Raw genomic sequence first — 20,204 nt, 5'->3', positions numbered from 1 at the left:
CTCGCGTGGAGCCCTGGGGACCACAGCCCTCCTCCCACACCCTCCTCCATTAGCAGCCTGAGGGGACACTTGCCTCTGCCCTCCTCTGCGCCATGCTCTCGCCTGAAGGTGGGGACCTGACAAGGTTGAATTTATCTGTAGTCGCCAGTGTACGTGCCCTGGGGGTGGGTCTGAGCAGGTGCTGAGCAGAGTGGCAGCCGGCTCAGCTGGATCTCCCCACCCGGCCAGACCCCCAGGGCCCGCACCCACTACCCCGAGCCCAGGCTCTGCCTGGACAGGACCGGCTGGCTGCTCGGGCAGAGTGAGCCAGCCTTGGCCCTTAGGAGTAAGCTGTTCTCTGGTGTTGGGCGTCAGCTTGAGGTGACAGGCCTCGGATTCTAGTGTCCAGCACGTAAAGGAGTGACGTGTGTATCCCGAGGGGCTCTCGGCCAGTGTCTGCCTGGGAACTGGGCCAGGTGCCACTTCCCAAAGGCCAAGGCTCATGCCAGCTTAGCTGGCAGGAGGTTAGCTCTGTCCTGAGGTCCCGAGTGTCGCCCCAGACCCCTCTGTGACACCACCCCTCTCTGTATTGGGGACTCCTGTCTTTGTTAAGTTGGGCCAGCCGGGTCAGGGGGTTCTTGTTTAGTCAGAGATGCATGTGGGACCCCTAGCATTGCTGTGGGGCCTGCGCTGCCTCGTCAGGCTGGCGCCTCCGACTTCTAAAGCTTTTAGAATGAACCGTCCTGCGCTTCACCCAGGGCGTGACAGCTGTATCAGCTGTTCAATTCTTAGGGAAATGCTGTCGCCGTGGGTTTGCCTGGGTAGGTTTCTTTTGATTTTTACTGAACATCGAAGAGCTCTTTGGGACACACGCACGTGTGCACACACACACGCGTGCACACACTTTAAAAAGAAGCAGGGCCTCACTTCCGCGCTCCAGCTGGTCTGCTTCCAAACCGAGGCCCTGGAGGCCGGCCGCCTCCCTGGCAGCGTCGCTCTGCCCTCCTCGCCCGTAGCCCTCGCCTGCGTCCTGCAGGCCTGTGTTTGTCACTGTGCCCATCGTGCCTTTGTTGTCACCATCGCCTGGGTCACAGAAATTCTTTATTGTGAACATCATGGTTTGAACCTAGAAAGATGTGCCTCTTCCTCGCCTCCCGAGCCTTCTGTCCAGTTGTCTCTGCTGGAAAGAAGTAGTGTGTGTGTGTTCGGGGGGTGTGTGTGGTGTGTGCACGCGTGTGTGTGTGGTGTGTGTGTATGTGTGCTTCCATCTGCCGCTGTGTGAACGTGGAGAAAGCGGGTGGTGGGATGAAGAGTTGGGGAATCCGGGCGCGGGGCGGGCCGTGGAGCACACCCCCTTTAGCTCAGGCTGCTGCATGGTCTGCCGGAGGTCACGCCTGTGTCCTGCACCTGAGGGACCCGGGAGCTGTCCTGTGAGGACAGTCGTCATGGCTGTGCAGGGAAGCTTCTCAGAAGGTGTGGATGAAGCTGCAGCCCTGGTGGACGGGCTCACCAGGGGAGGCTACAGGTGAGAGTTGGGGCACAGGGACGGGTGCTCCACGCTGAGGGGATGTGAGAGGCTGGGTCATTCCGAGCAGCGACTCTCAGAGTCCTGACACTACAGCCCACAGCGGGAGTCACGTGGTGTGCGAGCTCACACGCACAGAGCTCTGAAGCCAGGTCCAAGCACAGCATGGATCCTGGAATGTCCTTGGGATTTTCCTTTCATGTTCTCCTTTCCCATCTTACTTCATTTTTTAACAAATGCTGCTCATTGCCCATTGAATTGATTTGACAATTCCTTCGAGGGCCATGGGCTCGTGGAGCAGAGGGCAGGCTGGTGAGCAGGCATGGGCGGGCTTGTGTGCGCCCAGTCTCGTAATCCCACCAATCAGCTGGGACCTGACGCCCCACCATGCCCTCCAGGCCCACCTCTCGGGGTTGGCCCTGCCCCACATGGACCCGCTCTCTAATGGACTGGAGCCAGTAAGGAGTCGCCTTAAAACTTAAATGATCAAGTTTTTAAAAAGTCAAGTAAATATACAGAGGGTGCCAAAAAAATGTATACACATTTTAAGAAAATAAAACTGTATTAAAATTGTAATACTGAACATATACTGATAACAGAAGATGAATACAAGTCACATTTGACTTCTGCAAGTACAAGAGGTGCTCAGAGTGGTTCCCATCAGTGTCCAGACACTTCTGATGACGCGAACTACTGCTTGAGCAACGTTGACCAAAGTGTCCACTTGTATCCGTTTTTTTGGCACCCCCGTATTATATACAAATTATATGTGTGGTCCACGTTCCTGCCAGGAATAGACACAAGTCAGTTTCCACTGAACTGTGGGGTGTCCGAGGCCCACTGAGGACCGGAGCCGGTCTGAACTTGGAGCACACCGCTAAGACACTTGGTAAGTTCCTTTAAAACGAATCTATTTATGTTAGTGTGAATTCCAGCCTGGGAGGTGCATTGTAGACCTTTTTAGAGCCGCCTACTTGTGGTATTTGTTTAAATTGTAAGCAGAGAAAAATGCGAATTTAGTGGGACCTTTTTTCCTTGGCAGCTTGTTTTTGCGGCTGTACTTTTCTTGTAAGTAAAACAACTGGATTTGGGGATTTAGGAAGAACCCAAGAAGTTCAGGAGATGAAAACGACTTGTTGATACAGATTGTACCGGGCATCAAAATACTCAAGAGGCGTGTTAAGTCTTAATTCACAAAATGTTTGTGGTGGTAGGTGGTCTGTGTAGGCAAGGACTCTGGGAACGCCAGCTTTCGGTGTCACACTGAGCTGCAGTTCATCCTACTTGTTCTCTGTGGGGCCTTCTTGAATGCCTCTGGAGGTTTCGGGGCCTGCGCCATTTTAGATTGCTTCCCCATCAGCCAGGCTGTGCTCAAAAACATGAAACCAGGCTACAAAAGGGTACTTGGGTCAGAATTGACATGTTGTCAACCCGAAGGCAAATGGAAACAATTTAGGGGTTATGTGCCTTCCTCACAGACCCCCATTGCTGGTGGGGTGCCTGCCTGCACCTCCTCCCCCCCACCACTAAAGCACCCTGTCCCCTGCTCCTCATAGGGCACCTCCGGCCTCCTGCCCTGACTCCACCTGGCACCGTTGGCATGACGCCGACTGCTTCACCCCGTCGTCAGCCTCACCTCCTAGTATGAGGCCTGGCCACGTGCTCCTTAGCCTGGGCCCTTCCTGTGCAGGCAGCTGGGTGTCGGTTATATAATCGATATACACACCAGGTGTGCGCTTATAAATAAAGTATTGGACAGCAAACAGAACACTTAGGTTTGTGGTCATTATACACTGTTTGTTTGCAAATTAAGTAATCTGCTCAGGGAAAGTCAACACCTGTTTCCCAATAGAATGTGACCTTGGAGGAGGACAGTGGTTTTATGTCCGGGTGATAATAAACATGTCTTCATGAGACATTTAGATTAATGTCTGATTGGGATGTGATCAGTTGCCAGATAAGTCGTAAGCAGAGACAGTGGGGGACCATGAATAAAAGGGCTGTGTTGCTGGTTCCCCTGTACTGTTTCACACTGGTTAGTGTTAGGAGCAATCCAGGTATGAGCTTACCTTTTATGGAGGATTTCTGGGCGGAGCTAACTGCCTGTCACACATAAAAGCCAACGCTATGGCACCAGCTTTTGAGAAAAGAGTAAAGCTTTCATTTGTGAGTTGACCGGTAAGGAGACAGGAGGCAAGGCTCAGATCTGTCTCCCCATCTAGGGTTCGGGGCGGGGTTCTGAGGGTTTTCAGCACCGTTTCTTCCTGGACAGCGGACCCTTCGTTCTGAAAGGGTTCCGGCGTTCAGGTTCCCATCAAGTCCCGCTCCTTTGGTTTTGTTGGGGGAGCAGTTAAAGGTTCCCCAGTGTTGCATGTCAGTGGGGTATCCGAGGTTTAAACTCTGGTTCCAAAGGCCTTCTTAGAAACAGGATGGGGGAGACGTCATCAAAATAGTGGCATGAGGTGAGCCTCTGTAAAGCTCCCCTGGAATTTACAACTAATCGAACAACCACAACTCCACAAAGGACTCCCTGCACGGCAGACAGGCAAGACGAAGAGGCCCACTACTGAATTCACCTAAAGGTGGGAGAATCGCGCGAGCAGAGGTGGAGGGAAGGGAGAAGTGCAGAGATGTAGCCGTGCGAGCTGGCACAGGACGCAGACCTAGCTCAGTGCTCCGAGCCCGCTGCTCCCGGAACTACTGCAGCTGCGGGAGAGGGAAGGACTCGGACTGCTAGGGCTCCGCTTACGGCCCACAGGGCTGAGGGGGCAGCATACAAAACCGCTGAACCCAACGCTCACGGCAGAGACCTCGGAGAAAAGACTGAGGGAAGAAGGCTGAAAACGGTGGTTTAAGCCCTCACTGCCGAGCGGAGAATGGAAGCCTTAGGCACTGAGACTAGCCACCCTCTCCCTACCCTCCCAGAGCTCACCCCATCCCCACCTGACCGGTGCTAGAAGCGGAACAGTAGTGGTGTCAGTTCAAAAGAACAGAACATTTACTTCTCTGAGAACTGTGGACCGCAGATACAGATTCGCAGCCCAGCTAGTTCCGGCAAAGGGGAGGGAGCTGTGGAAGCAGGACCGGCTGTGGTGGTGGTCGCCGCCATCGCTCTGGGCCACCTCTCACAACTCACCCCGCCCCTGGCCCCACCTATCTGGGCGGATCCCTGCAGGAGTAAATAGAACTGATGAAACATACAGGCTCTGAATCTGGTGCAGAAAGAGCTTTGGAACTTCAAAAGCTCTCCGCATCCCCACACGGACACTGCGCTCTGTGACCCAGGCGAATTGTTAACAGGAGAAGCCCGTCTCCCAGGGAATCCCCCATTGTGTGAGAAGCTGGAATAGTGCAGAGAAAACATAGCAGTACCGTGTGAGAGAGAGAAAAAAGGCTGCAGTCAGAGAGAAAACAAGACATTCTACCAACAAGTATTGGAAAACAAAAGAAAGACCTCTTCCTATCAACCTGTTGCAGAGCCACTCCTGTAGATGTCTAGGAAGAGAAATAATAAATCAGTAATTGCCATGAATAACCAAGGCAACAAGACAGCTCAGAAAGAAAGTGAAAAGTCTCCAGAAAAGGAACTTAAGATATGGAAATATGTGATTTAAATGACAGAGAATTCAAGATTGCAGTTCTGAAAAAAATCAACGAGATGCAAGAAAACACAGAAGGGAAGTTTAATGAACTCAGAAACACAATCAAAGAACAACATGAGCATTTTACGAAAGAGATTGAAATTTAAAAAAAGAACCAAATGGAATTTCTGGAGATTAAGAACTCAATAGAAGAAATGAAGAATGAAATAGCCAGCTTAGGTAGTAGAGTTGACCAGATGGAGGAAAGAATCCGTGACATTGAAGATAGAAACCCGGAAATTACACAGATGGAAGAAGAAAGAGATTTGAGACTTAAAAGAAATGAAAGAACTCTACAAGAACTTTCTGACTCCATCAGAAAGAGCAATATAAGAATAATGGGCATACCAGAAGGAGAAGAAAGAGAGAAGGGAACAGAGAATATATTCAAACTAATTGTTGATGAGAACTTCTCAAACTTGTGGACAGAACTGGATCCTCGAATCCAAGAAGCAAATAGAACACCTAATTACTTCAGCTCCAACAGGCCTTCTCCAAGGCACATTGTATTGAAGCTGTCTAAAATCAACGACAAAGAAAGAATCCTCAAGGCAGCCGGGGAAAAGAAGACAGTAACCTACAAAGGAAAGCCCATTAGATTATCATCAGATTTTTCAGCAGAAACTCTACAAGCCAGGAGGGAGTGGAACCAAATATTCAAACTATTGAAAGAGAGAAATTATGAGCCAAGAATAACATATCCAGCAAAGATATCCTTTAGATATAAAGGAGGAATAAAGACCTTTCCAGACATACAGAAGCTGAAGGAATTTTCTAATACACGACCTGCACTACAAGAAATACTAAAGGAGGCTATTCGACCACCATCAACAGGGACAATTTGTGGCAACCAAAACATAAAAAGGAGGAGAGTAAAGGCCTGAACTGGAATATGAGAATGGAGAAAGTAAGCATGCTGAACAAAATGGAATACTCTAAACATCAAACTTTCTTTTATGTAAACTTAAGGGTAACCACTGAAAAAAAAATCCAGAACTGAAATATATACTGAAATAAAAGAAGAAACAGAGGGAAACATCATAGAATACCACCACACAGAAATAATAGACAACAACAAAAAGGCAAAGAAACAATGGAGACACAGCCTTATCAGAAAACTAAAGATAGAATGACAGGAAATCCTCACGTATCAATAATCACCCTAAATGTAAATGGACTGAACTCACCAATAAAAAGGCACAGAGTAGCAGATTGGATCGAAAAACTAAACTCAACCATATGCTGTCTCCAAGAGACACATCTCAGCTACAAGGAGAAGCATAGATTCAAAGTGAAAGGGTGGAAATTGACACTCCAAGCAAATGGTACCCAGAGAAAATCAGGTGTAGCCATAATGATATCAGATGAAACAGACTTCAGGGTGAAACAGATAACAAGAGACAAAGATGGACATTTCATAATGGTAAAGGGGACTATTCAACAAGAAGACATGACAGTCATCAATATTTGTGCCCCCAATCAGGGAGCACTGAAATATACCAAGCAACTACTAACAGAATTAAAGGGAGAAATTGACCAAAACACAATTATACTAGGGGACTTAAATACATCATTGACAGCTATGGATAGATCATCCAAACAGAAAATAAATAACGAATAGCAGCCCTAAGTGACACATTAGATGAAATGGACATAATTTACATATATAGAGCACTTCATCCTAAAACATCAGACTGTACATTCTTTTCTAGTGTACATGGAACATTCTCAAGGATAGACCATATATTGGGACATAAAATCAGCCTCAGCAAATCTAAGAAGATTGAAATCATACCAAGCATATTCTCTGATCACAAGGCTTTGAAATTGGATATCAACTACAAAAAGAAAGCAGGGAAAAACACAAATACATGGATATTAAACAACATACTTTTAAAGAATGACCGGGTCAAAGAAGAAATTAGAGGAGACATCAAAAGATACATAGAAACAAATGACAACGAAAATACATCCTATCAAAATTTTTGGGATGCAGTCAATGCAGTTTTAAGAGGGAAATTTATATCATTACAGGCCTATCTCAAGAAACAAGAAAAATCCCAAATAAATAATCTCATGTTACACCTTAAAGAACTAGAAAAATAAGAACAAGTGAAACTCAAGGTCAACAGAAGAAAGGAAATAACAAAAATCAGAGCAGAACTAAATTACATAGAGAATATAGAAAAAATTAATGTGACAAAGAGCTGGTTCTTTGAAAAGATTAACAAAATTGACAAACCCTTGGCTAGACTCACTAAGATAAAAAGAGAGAAGACACTAATTAACAAAATCAGAAATGAGAAAGGGGAAGTTATCACGGACACCACAGAAATACAAAGGATCATGCAAGAATACTATGAAGGACTATGTGCCACCAAATTCAATAACCTAGAGGAAATGGACAAGTTCTTAGAAACATATAGCCTTCCAAGGCTGAACCATGAAGAACTGGAAAATCTAAACAGACCGATCACCAGTAACAAAACTGAATCAGTCATCCGAAACCTTCCCAAAAGCAAAAGTCCGGGACCAGATGGCTTCACTAGTGAATTCTACCAAACCTTCAAAGAGGATCTAGTACCAATCCTGCTCAAACTCTTCCAAAAAATTGAAGAAGAGACAGTACTCCCTAACTCATTTTATGAGGCCAACATCACCCTGATACCAAAATCTGGTAAGGACAACACAAAAAAAGAAAACTATAGACCAATATCTCTGATGAATACAGATGCAAAAATCCTAAACAAAATTCTAGCAAATCGAATACAACAATGCATTAAAAAGATTATTCATCTCAACCAAGTGGGGTTCATCCCCGGGGCACAAGGATGTTTCAGCATCTACAAATCCATCAATGTGATACATCACATAAGCAAAATAAAGGACAAAAATCACATGATTATATCAATTGATGCAGAAAAAGCATTTGACAAGATACAACATCCATTTATGATTAAAACACTTAATAAAATATGTATAGAAGGAAAATATCTTAACATAATAAAGGCCATATATGACAAGCCCTCAGCTAATCTCATCATTAATAGTGAAAAACTGAAGCCCTTTGCTCTACGTTCAGGAACACAACAGGGCTGTCCCCTATCACCTCTGCTTTTCAACATAGTGTTGGAAGTCCTCGCCAGAGCATCAGGCAAGAGAAAGAAATAAAAGGCATCCAAATTGGGAATGAAGAAGTTAAATTGTCACTCTTTGCAGATGACATGATGCTATATATAGAAAACCCTAAAGACTCCACCAAAAAGCTGTTAGAAACAATCAACGAATACAGTAAAGTTGCTGGCTACAAAATCAACGTACAAAAGTCCATTGCATTCCTATATACTAACAATGAAATCTCAGAAAAAGAAATACAAAAAACAATTCCTTTTGTAATTGCAGCAAAAAGAATAAAATACCTAGGAATAAACTTAACCAAGGATGTGAAGGACCTATATGCTGAAAACTATAAGACATTTTTGAAAGAAATTGAAGAAGACACAAAGAAATGGAAAAACATTCCGAGCTCATGGATTGTAAGAATCAATATAGTTAAAATGGCCATATTACCCAAAGCAATATACAGATTTAATGCAATCCCCATCAAAATCCCAATGGCATTTTTTAAAGAAATAGAACAAAAAATCATCAGATTTGTTTAGAACCACAAAAGACCCTTAATAGCCAAAGCAATCTTAAGAAAAAAGAACAATATTGGAGGTATCGCACTCCTTGAGTTTAGCTTGTACTACAGGGCTACAATAATCAAAACAGCTTGGTATTGGCAGAAAAACAGACACTCAGACCAATGGAATAGAACTGAGAACCCAGAAATAAAACCACATAAATATGGACGGATAATTTTTGACGAACAAGCTAAAAACATACAATGGAGGAAAGACAGCCTCTTCAATAAATGGTGCTGGCAGAATTGGATAGCCACGTGCAAAAGAATGAAACTGGACTGCTATCTGTAATCATGTACCAAAATTAATTCAAAATGGATCGAAGACTTAAGCATAAGACCTGACATAATAAACTGCATAGAAGAAAACATAGGTACCAAACTTATGGACCTTGGGTTCAAAGAGCATTTTAAGAATTTGACTCCAAAGGCAATGGAAGTAAAAGCTAAAGTAAACGAATGGGACTATATGAAACTTAAAAGCTTCTGCACAGCAAAAAAAAAACCATTGACAAAATAAAGTGGCAACCAACTGAATGGGAGAAGATTTTTACAAACAGTTCCTCCAATAAGGGGCTAATATCCAAAATATACAAGGAACTCATGAAACTCAACAACAAAAAGCAACCCAATTGAAAAATGGGCAGAGGCCATGAAGAGACATTTCTCCAAAAAGGACATACAAATGGCAAATAGACATATGAAAAAATGCTCAACATCACTAATCATCAGAGAAATGCAAATGAAAACCACAATGAGATATCACCTCACCCCAGTCAGAATGGCTATCATCAACAAGACAAATAGTAACAAGTGTTGGAGAGGCTGTGGAGAAAAAGGAACCCCCATACAGTGTTGGTGGGAATGCAGACTGGTGCAGCCGCTATGGAAGGCAGTGTGGAGGTTCCTCAAGAAATTACGAATAGAATTACCATATGACCCAGCAATCGCTCTCCTGGGTATCTACCCAAAAAATCTGAAAACATTTATCCATAAACGTTTATCCATAAATCCACGTGTGCTCCAATGTTCATTGCAGCTTTGATTACAGTGGCCAAGACATGGAAAGAACCAAAATGTCCTTCAATAGATGAATGACTAAAGAAGTTGTGGTATATATACACAATGGAATACTATTCGGCGTTAAGGAAAGATGATATAGGAACATTTGTGACAACATGGATGGATCTTGAGAGTATAATGCTAAGCGAAATAAGTCAGACAGAAAAAGCAGAGAACCATATGATTTCACTGATATGTGGTATATAAACCAAAAACAACAAAAGAACAAGACAAACAAATGAGAAACAAGAACTCATAGACACAGACAATAGTTTAGTGGTTACCAGAGGGTAAGGGGGATGGGGGATAGGAGATGAGGGTAAAGGGGATCAAATATATGGTGATGGAAGGAGAACTGACTCTGGGTGGTGAACACACAATGGGATTTATAGATGATGTAATACAGAATTGTACACCTGAAATCACGTAATTTCACTAACAGTTGTCACCCCAGTAAATTGAAAAAAAAAAGAAAGAAAGAAACAGGATGGGACCAGTCGGAGCTGGTTCTGAGGTTACAAGGAGGTGTGGGGTGGGCAGGGATATCCATGACCTCTGAGTGCTTACTGGCCCCTCCAGGAGAACTTTCGACACACAGAGGCCACCAGCCTGCAGCTCCCCAGATACCTAGAACTTTCCTTAGAGTTTTGGGCTTGGAAAGTACTCTTTTGGCACAGAGACCCAGACGGGGAAAAGGGAAGGAAATACATTTGAGGATGTGGCTTTGATATTTTGAGTCCCTCCTGGAAAATGCTGGCCCACTGATACATGGGACCCTAGACACTTCTTCCTGGTGGCCAGGCCTTGAGAAGTTCCTGAAGGGATGGCCTGTGGGCGGTGAGCTCTTTCGGTGTGGGCGCTGGGAGCATGTCTACGTTACAGCCCTCATTCTGCAGAGCTTTGCGGGCCGCTGTTCCCGCGTCAGCCAGGACTCCTCGGAGTGGTCCCCTGCTCAGCCCTTTTCGGGTGTCTTCTTGTCTCTATGCCTCATCTCTATGCTGCCGTCAAGGTGATTCTTTTCAGGTCAATCTTCCAATTCCCACATTTTCTGTTCCACCTTACATCTCTGCTAACCTCTCTTTTGAGTGTTTAATTTCAACAATTGTAGTTTCCATTGTCAAACATTCTGTGGGGTTGTTTTTCAGATATGCCACCTTATTTTGTCTTTTTTTAATTGCGACTTTTACTTTTTTACAACTTCATAGTTATTTGACATCTGTACGAGGACTTTCCAGTGTCCGATTCTGTCATTGTCAGTTCTGCTGGTTCTTTCCTGTGGTGGATTTTTCCTTGGTTTTAGGGGACTTTTGAATTGTGAGCTCATATTGGCGTGGGCTCATTTTGTGGAACTCCTGTGGGCCTCCGTTGGGCTGCTTTCTCTCCAGAAGGACTTGTGTTGCGGGCTGCCTGGCCCCAGGCATCTGCCAGTGAGTGGCCTGCCCTGCGGTGACACTCAGCCCAGGGTCGGCATTTTTTTGCTGACTGCTCTCCCTTCCCTTCCCTTCCCTTCTCCCTCAGGGACTCCCCTTATTTCTTTGGGATCAGCAGTGTATTAAAAAGCATGTTGGTTACTGTTGTTATTTCACAGTTTTTCTATAAATCTAAAACTGTCCTAAAAGGTAAAGTATACCTTGAAAAAGCATGCTCATTGAGCTCTGCCTGGGTCTGCTCACTCTGTGCCCAGGACCCACAAGCTGCAGTCTGCAGCCCCCCCCAGAGCCCTGAGCAGACGCCCTGAGCCCGTCCTGTTTGCCACGTGGCTCATACCCTCCTCACCGCCTCTCTGTGGGCACCCCACTGTCAGCCACCACCTCTTTCGTCTCTGTGGCTTCAGCGACACCCTTCTGTCCTGGGTCTTGTTTCATTTCACTTCATTTTGGGGATGCGTGTAGAGATTTTTAGTGCACTTTGTTCCATCTGCTAAAAGCCTAAGAATTTAGTGTTAATCCTGATTGTGACATGAAACGAACCATACCCTTCATATAGATGAAGTTTATGTTTTATGATTTATTTTTCAGATTATTATTATTGATGGTATTTCTGGTTTTGCGTGTGGCCTCGCAGATTTTCTTAATCTCGGAATACTTTGCCTTTGATTCTGTTTAATGTGTGACATGACTGGAGGTGACTTATTACGAGCATGGGAGAAAGACCGCTGTCCACGGGCCTTGGTCAGCCCCAGAAGGAGGCCCACCACTCTGGGGCGGGAATGGGCCCCACTCGGCTGAGGGCCGATAACCCAACGCCTGGCTTGCAGGCCGCTCTTCTGCCTGATGTGTGGGAGATGAGAGTGTGAAAACTGGACACGTAACAGTATGTTTTTACTATTGAAAACACATTGATAAGGTGCCAAGAGACAGTTTCAAAGTATTTCTGACCCGGGACTCATGACGGTTCGAAACAGTGACAGCCCCTCAGGAGGTGGCTTCCTCTTGCTGTCCGAGGTCAGACCCTTTCTTGGAGGAGGAGGTGGGTCACTTAGCTGGGCTCCCTGGACTTCAGGTGTAAGTTCCACCAGGTAAAGGCTGAGACCAGGTCTGCTCAGAATGGAGAAGGTTCCCCGTCTTCTGTGCCACTTGGGGGGCAAGGTTTGGGGGCCTTGGCGCTGGGGATGGGGCAATCAAGCAGAAAGCACAGAATGCCAGCTGACATGGGTAGCAGCTCTAGCCGCACACACGTGCTTTGGCTCTCCGTGATGGAGGCCGTGATGACGAGGGGCGTTCGCTGGAAGCCTGGCTCACCTGGCGGACCTCGGGCCTCGCTTGTTTGGACTTTGGCCGGAGGGGTCTTCAACATGACCTCCGCTTGTTGGGGGAGGCCCACGACCAGGGAAGGGGCGCTGTGTGTGGTCACGCTGAGGAAACACCAGCTCTGGTCAGCCAGTTTATCTAGGCGTCCTTCTCACCCCACCCGGTGTCACCTGTGCCTTCCGCAAAGCCTTCCCCTCCCCCTGCAGAGAGGCTGTGAGTCCATTTCCCACCGGAGCCCTGGGGCTCTGCAGCCACAGAGAAGCACCGGTTTACTCTTATTTCAGAGCTGGGAGGGTCCCATACCCCCGGTCTCCTGACCCCAGTGCCCGCACCGAGGCTGCTGGAACCCCCTACCCCCCAGGCTCCTTATGCCTGGTGTCTGTCACCAGATCCTGTCCTTCTGAGCTCTGGTTCCCGCCCCTTTCCCGACTGCCCCAGACTCTTCTCCCTCCACATGACCGGGTGGAAGTGACCTCCCCTTGAGTGGCCGCCTGAGAGCTGAGTGCCCATCCCAGACAGACTTTCTCAGACCCCCCCACCCCCAACTGCTTGTAGCTCTCAGTGCTCGGAGCCGTCATGGCGGGACCTCCCTCCACAGCCCGCCTCTTCCAGCACCGGCCTGCTTCGTGCCTTGTGGGACGTGTTGGCTCTTGCCCCGGTGCCTCCGAGTCAGCCGCCCTCCTCTCCTTCAGTCTCTCAGCCTCTCCCAGACGCCCTCCTTGAAAGGTCCCCCGACCTGCCTGCCGTGGGCCCTCCTGCCCCATTTGGTGGTGGCTGGGCCTGGTGGTCCAGGGCACGGGTGGGTTGACCCATCTCCAGGGAGCTGTTTGCCCTCTCTGGGCCCTCTCTGGGCCTGGATTCTGCCCTGTAGAGTGGAGGTGGCACCAGGGCGTGAGCGCCGAGCAGGGTGTGTCATGCCCAGGGCACGGCCGACTTGCAAGCCAGCGGCACTGAACGGACTCTGGAGGTCGCCTGCCTCCCTGGCGCTGTGTGTGCCCTCCAGACGGCAGCCCTTGGCTGAGGAGATTGGAACGTGTGTGTAGACTTGTCCTCAGTGAGGCTGGCTGTAACTAAGGTTGTGACGTCAAACATGCTGGGATTCATTATGTTCCAGTGAAAATGACGATGACTTCGCACGTCCTGCTGTGGCCTGGCGCACCGGCTTGGGTGGAGTTCTCCCAGGAAGTGGGAGCGTAACTCTTGACTCACTGAGGTGTCTGGTTTTCCTGGGACACCGGCGCGGAGAACCAGAACCTTCCACAGAAGCTCCCCGTTTTGTTCCTCAGATGGATGCGCTGTTTCCTGAATTTGTCATGAGGCTTAATTAACTCATGTCTCTCTCTCTTTTCTTTCAGTCTGCAACTGTGTCTGACGGTGGTAAGTCACAATTTCTGATGTATATTTTTATTATTTTTAATGAAGTTTTCAAATTGTAAAAGTGTATTTACCATTGGCTCACGCAAAAAAGGGGATTTCTTTGCCGTTCCCCATTCCCTTGGGGGAGGGTTTTGCCCGGGCTGGTTTGGGGAGCATTCCCTGGCTCCCCGGGGGAGGCAATGTGTGTGGAAGCCGCTTACCATAGAGACATGTCAGGAACCTGAATTTCAGCAGATGGCACAGCTGCGGCCGGCGAGGGTGGGGCCGCACACCCGGCCGCTCACCTGCGCCTGACAAGTCAAAGCCTGCTGTCGCCTGTTGTATCACCAGCAAGGGAAGAGGTCAAAACTCTTGCTGAATTGGAGCAATTCTGCAAATACGGGTGACACTCTCAGCTGCTAAATTTCCCTTTCTGAGGACAAGTGTCAGAGATGAGCTGAGAGTTGTGAGGTGAAGAGGAATCAAAAACTTTGTCTTTAAATAATTTTGTGCACGGGAATTGTTTTAATGGGGCTGATCCAAAAAGGAAATGGCCAGAGATGTCTTATTTCACTTCAGATTTCTCTGATGTAATACTTACCGCTTTAGTTCCATGATTTTTTAAAAGCTCTCCAAGGTGATTTGGAGAGTTTCTCCCAAATGTTCCTTGTTTCTTGTAATACTCATGGAAGTGCCTATGCTCACAGGTTGTTTGTTTGTTTGTTTACATGATTTTAATTAATCTATTCTTCTGTTTTTTGAGAGTTGAATTTTTAAATTTACCAAAAGGTACCAGCACTTGATTTTCATTTATACGTTGGCTGTGGGTCTGAAGTCCAGGTGACAGCCAAGGCTGTCCCAGCAGGGGCATGTGATGAGGCTGGAGGCTGCCCCCTTATTGTAAGCTACAGGGAAGCTAAGTGTAGTCTGGGCACTGGTGTCCACACCACCGGCCTCCCCACGGCCTCAGAAAGGCTTGCTTTACAGGGAAGGGTGCAGCCGGGAGCCCTGCGGTGGGTCAGAATCTGAGACCAGAGAAGCTTGTGTTTGGGGCTTTATTTTTATAATAAAAGGAATTATGTTGCCTATTTTATGTACAAGGATAACCATGTCATTTAATCTGTCTTAACCTGGGAGTGGGAATAACTTCCTTAAAAAGAAATAGGACCTGTCACCAAATACAGGATAAAAGTGAATGGTGTTTATAAGATTCTGTTCACGATTACCCTTTCTACTGTGCTCTAATTTCTCTTTTCTGGTAAAAGACTCATTTCTGCAGGAAATATATCAATTTGAGAAGTTTATTTAATATGTTCAGTTTAATCACAAATATTAAGGTTTATTCATCTCTAAAGTTTTCTTCAGTTAGCAACAGATTCAAGAATCTCAGGGAGTTTTATTATAGAGTCTGTTTTATAGTTTTTTACAAAGCTAAACTTGCCAAGTGTAGGAAGCCCTGAGTCATAGACCTGATGTCCTTTCTAAGGAAGTGGTGCCCTGGCTGGTGGCAGCAGTTCCTCCTCCCCTGCAGGGGCTATCCACCCCTCTGGGCCTGCCTTGCTCCTGTACTTGAGACCCTGGTGCCACTGTGGGGGAGGGGGAAGCCCTTGTCCCTGGAGTCCCTCTGTGGCAGAAGGGGAGGGGAGAGGCCACTATGTCATGAGCATGCCCTGAATTTCAGGAACTGCACCTGACAGCTTACATGTGTTTTATTTCTTTTTTTTCCCCACGTTTTTATTTTTCCTTCTTCAATTTCTTTTCTGATTATAAGTAAGAAGAAAAAGTTCTCATTTAATCTGTATGTTAGTTCTAGGAGGCATAATACTACATTCTGCCATCTCTATCAGTAAAGACTCTGAGGCAGAAACAGCCCAAGTCGATCAGGGCCATGTAGACACCGAGAGAAGTGGCTGTGCTCAGACTCGGGGCTGCTGATGACAGAGCGGTGGAGGGGCCCCTGGGCCGACGCTCATGTGCTCTGGCTTCCCACCCCGTCTCCCCGAGAGTCCCAGCTCCAGCCCGCTTCCTGGGGATGGGGGGACTCCACCCCTCCTGCCCTCCCCGGCAGTGGACAAGAGTCTGTTGAGAGGATCTGGGCGGAAACTGGGGATGTGTTTCCACAGTGACATGTTTTTGTCTGAGGTGAGCAGCAGATTCAGCTGACTGAGGGGCCTGGGTCCTCCGGCAGCCATAACTATGGGAACACACCCAGCTCCACGCAGTGACTCAGGAGCCCACTTGGAAAGCAAGCTGCTCGCACGGTGGGATGGTCTGGTCACCCAGCCTCACCGTGGCCATGAGTACACCGCTCACTCAGCAATGTTTGTGTGCCATCCCCCTTGTCAGGGACACAGCTTAGATTCGTGTGGCTGTTGGCTTCCATCTCACACATTATCCTTTTATAACGTGTGTTCTTACTGTTTTGTGGCTTTATTTTAAGGAAGTTGGACAATACTATTTTTGTAATCTTTGGCCACTTGAGGTGTGTTTTTCCACTTTCTCAGAAGGAGAGAGGCTCATAATGACTGCTCCTCATCGACAAAGGCTGCCCGTGACGGAAGGAGTAGCGGTCAGTCTGCAGAGGGCGAGCCAAGGCCCAGACTGAGGTCTAGGTAGGCAGGCTCTGCCTCCAGAAAAGGAGAACATTCCAGCATTAGAGAGAGGCTTAAAGAGGTAACGCTGTGCCTGTGGGAAGTTACTCAGACACTTGTTCACACAGAATGCCCCAGCGTTCAAACACAATGTGATGGGGTCTCGGCAGCGGCTGGGAGGAAGTAGGTGAGACCTTCCTTGCTGGTGGGCGTGTCCGGCTCTCTGATCCTGGCATCTAGCGGAACAGAGTTCATGCTCGTATTGGTCTCCTTTTCTACTTCACTCTGTATCAGCAGCTTTGCCAGCATTCTCCTCCCACCAAGGCACACGTCCTCGAAATGTCAAGTGTTTTCTGCCATTACTGGATACGGCTTTGGAAGAACTTAGGGGTGTCAGGGAGCGTTCACACAGACGCCCACGTTTACTGGCACATGTCGGGCTGTGACCATGGGAAAGTCTGGCTTCTGGGTCTGTGACACGTCCACGCAACACCTCCACTTTGGCTGCTTCATAAACACGCCAACTTAAACTTGTCCAGCCTCACTCTCGGCTTTCCCCTCCACGTGTGCTGGTCCCCAACTCTCCCAGTTGCCGTGAGGGCTCTTCTGTGCCCGTGACCATGTCTGTGACCTTCCTCAGTCCCCACCTCCCGCCGCCCAGCACCCAGGAGGCTGCAGCTGTGCCCCCACTCCCTTCACCTAAACTCCTGCCCTTTTTCAGGTTGCTCCCCCACCTAACCCATCCTGGGTATCGCTGTCCGCCTGCTCAGAGCTGTCCTCGGGGCTATGTTAGCACTTTCTATGTTAGGCCTCATCAGGCAACGTCCTCCCACCCTGTCTCCCGTCGCCCTTCAAAGACGCCTGCACTGACCACCAGCCCTTATTCTGAGTATCAGCCCAGACTTCATTTCCTTGCGACATAACTGACAAGGCCTGTCATTTAATTATCTGTCTGTGTCTGGTTTCATATGTTCCCCCACCCCCCAAAGTGACCTACGAGGCAGTTTCAGGGTTGTGCTCAGTGCCCTGCACAGCGGACGGCACGAGAAGTACTGTCAAGTGAATGATTCAGTCAAGGCATTTGCAATGTGCACAGACGTCAGCCAGAGCAGGAAGGGAAGACCTACACCAGGACAGGGGCTTGCCAAGCTTTTCTTTTCCAGTGAAATCCTCTCAGAAAACAAGCAAACGGCTTAGTAGCGTCCTGTTCAGTGAAACACAGAAGCAGAGCTACCTGGTTGAGTCATGGGGCTGGGCCGGCCTCTCTGGTGCTGCTTCTGCGCCTGGACCTGAGGGCCCGAAAACCCCGCAGACCCACTCGGCCTCTTCTTCCCAGGGGCAGCCACGGTCCCCAGCAAGCGTGTCTTCTGTCTCCCACAAGCTGCCACTTATCATCACTTCTTATCTAAGACAAATCATTTTGAAGTCGATGGTAAACTCCATGCTATAAACTATCAAGCAGCAATTTCTAATGTTTCTGATTATCGTTTTAACATAGAAACTTGAACCTTTTTGACATCAGAAGTAATATCTGAGAAAAAGACATGCAGTCAGGGGCTGGCAGGTTTAGGAAGCGGCAGGTGCAGTGGAGCTCCCTGTCCCCTGGCAGCTGGGGAGCCCTGACTGGCAGAGCCCGTGGCGCTGCGCTGGGTCTCATCCGGCCTGGCACCCAGCCTTGACTTTGTAAACTCTGGGTCGTACCTGGCCCAGCTCAGTAGTGGGGGACTCGGCACTTGCTGGTTAGTTCCTGTGCAACTAGTGGCTGAGAGGTCGTGCCAGCAGGTTAGGGTCATTTCATAGTTGTGACCAAAGTGGAAGGCAATTAGACGTGTCATTTAAGCTGATCATCCTTAAATCACTAAGATTATATCGTACGACGTGGGCCTCGTGGAGACTGTTAAAAAGAAAAGCATTGCAGTTAAGGTCACGTGCCCTGGGCCGTGCACTCTGCCAGGTCTGCGTGCGCTGTCCTGATGTCCTGACGCAGCTCTGGTGTCAGTACCTACTTCCTGCACCCGAGTTTCTTGTTTCCTTTTCTTTTAAAAATGATTCTTATTTTCCTTCCAGCTTTATTGAAGGCTAACTGACAAACCGTGTTTAAGGTGTATGATGTGATGATTCGATGTAAATTACGTCGTGAAGGGATCACCATGACCCGGCTGATTTGCACTTCGTCACTCACAGGGTTCCCTGGGGGTTTGTAGTGAGAACACTTCCGATCTACTCTGTCAGCAAATTGCAAATATACAATCCACTATTATTCGCTCTGGTCGCCAGGCTGTGCCTGAGACCCTACATTGGTTCATCTTTTCACTGAAACTTTGCATACCCTGACCAGCATCTCCCCATCGCCGCCCCTGTCCTGGCACCCACCATTCTGCTCTCTGCTTCTACGAGCCTGACTGTTTCAGATTCCACGGAGAAGTGAGGTCGTGCAGTATTTGACTTTCTGTACCTGGCTTATGTCACCCAGCGTCGTGTCCTCCAGGTTCATCCATCGTGTCGCAAAGGCAGGGCTTTCTTCTTTTTTAAGACCAAATAACATTCCGTTGTATGTATCCATAACTTCTTTATCCATTCATCTGTCAGTAGACGCTTAAGTTGTTTCCATATCTTGACTACTGTGAATAATGCTGCAGTGAACACAGGGGTACAGATATCTCTTTGGGATGCTGATTTCATTTCCTTTGGATAAATACCCAGAAATGGGATTATTGGGTCATATGTTCTATTTTTATTTTTTTGAGCAAACTCCATACTGTTTTCCATAGAGACTGCACCATTTTGCAATCCCACTAACAGTGCACGAGGGTTCCTTTTCTCCACATTTTTGCTGACGCTTGTTATCTCTTGTCTCTTTGAAAATAGACATCCTAATAGGTGTGAGATGATTCCTCATTGTAATTTTGATTGCATTTCCCTGTTGATTAGTGATTCTGAGCACCTTTCGATGTACTTGTTGACCATCTGTATGTCCTCTTTGGAGAAATGTCTATCTACGCAGGTCTTCTGCCCATTTTCAATCTGGTTATGGGGTTTTTATTACTGACGTGTATGAGTTCCTTCTATATTTTGGATATGAATCCCTTATCAGATATGGTTTGCAAATCTTCTGCAGAGAGCTTTCTGACCATGTGGCCGGCATAAGCAGTTTAGACCTGTAACCCTGGTACTTTCTGAGTGAGGCGCAGGGACTGGAAGAGGCCACAGCTCCCTGCAGAGAGCTTATGCTGCATACCGTCCTGTGTCTGCCCGGTTGATTTCCATGTTAATGACGCCTCTGCTGGGCAGGCCCACGTGTCCATCTGCACGAGGCTGGGGGACTGCACAGTGGGCCCAGTGGGAGGACAGGGAGCGCTGACCCTGCTCCAGCTGCACACACCCACACGCTGAGCCTCGGCGAGGCGAGCGTGCTCTGCAGAAGAAGCCAGACCCCAGAGAGACAGACAGATTCTGTTTTTGCCAGAGGCTGGAATTGAGATGGAGGCCTGGGGAGGCAGGATCCTACCGAGAGAGGTAGCCGAGGTAGCCGCGGTGCGACGGGACCTGTTCTCCAAGTCACCAAACCTTTACTATTTGCTTTATTTTTACAGATTTAATATTTGAGAAGAATTA

At 47.7% G+C, this 20,204-nt stretch overlaps 1 protein-coding gene across 6 annotated transcripts in view; it reads left to right on the top strand.

The window, feature by feature from the left end:
* The window catches only part of RGS12 (regulator of G protein signaling 12), a 156,388-nt gene that overhangs the window by 86,885 nt on the left and 49,299 nt on the right, over positions 1–20,204 (top strand). For all 6 annotated transcript variants that reach the window (XR_013994151.1, XM_081062131.1, XM_081062130.1 and 3 more), the window contains one exon: positions 13,998–14,019. Coding sequence is in view for 5 of the 6 variants with exons in the window: in XM_081062131.1 (XP_080918257.1) it covers positions 13,998–14,019 (22 nt within the window). In the remaining variant the exon portion in view is untranslated. The remainder of the gene's footprint in view (positions 1–13,997; positions 14,020–20,204) is intronic.

The sequence above is a fragment of the Rhinolophus hipposideros genome, assembly GCF_964194185.1.
Source record: "Rhinolophus hipposideros genome assembly, chromosome: 1".
NCBI classification, from domain to species: domain Eukaryota; kingdom Metazoa; phylum Chordata; class Mammalia; order Chiroptera; family Rhinolophidae; genus Rhinolophus; species Rhinolophus hipposideros.
Note: the sequence above shows the minus strand (reverse complement) of the source record. Positions and strands in the feature narration are given on the sequence as shown.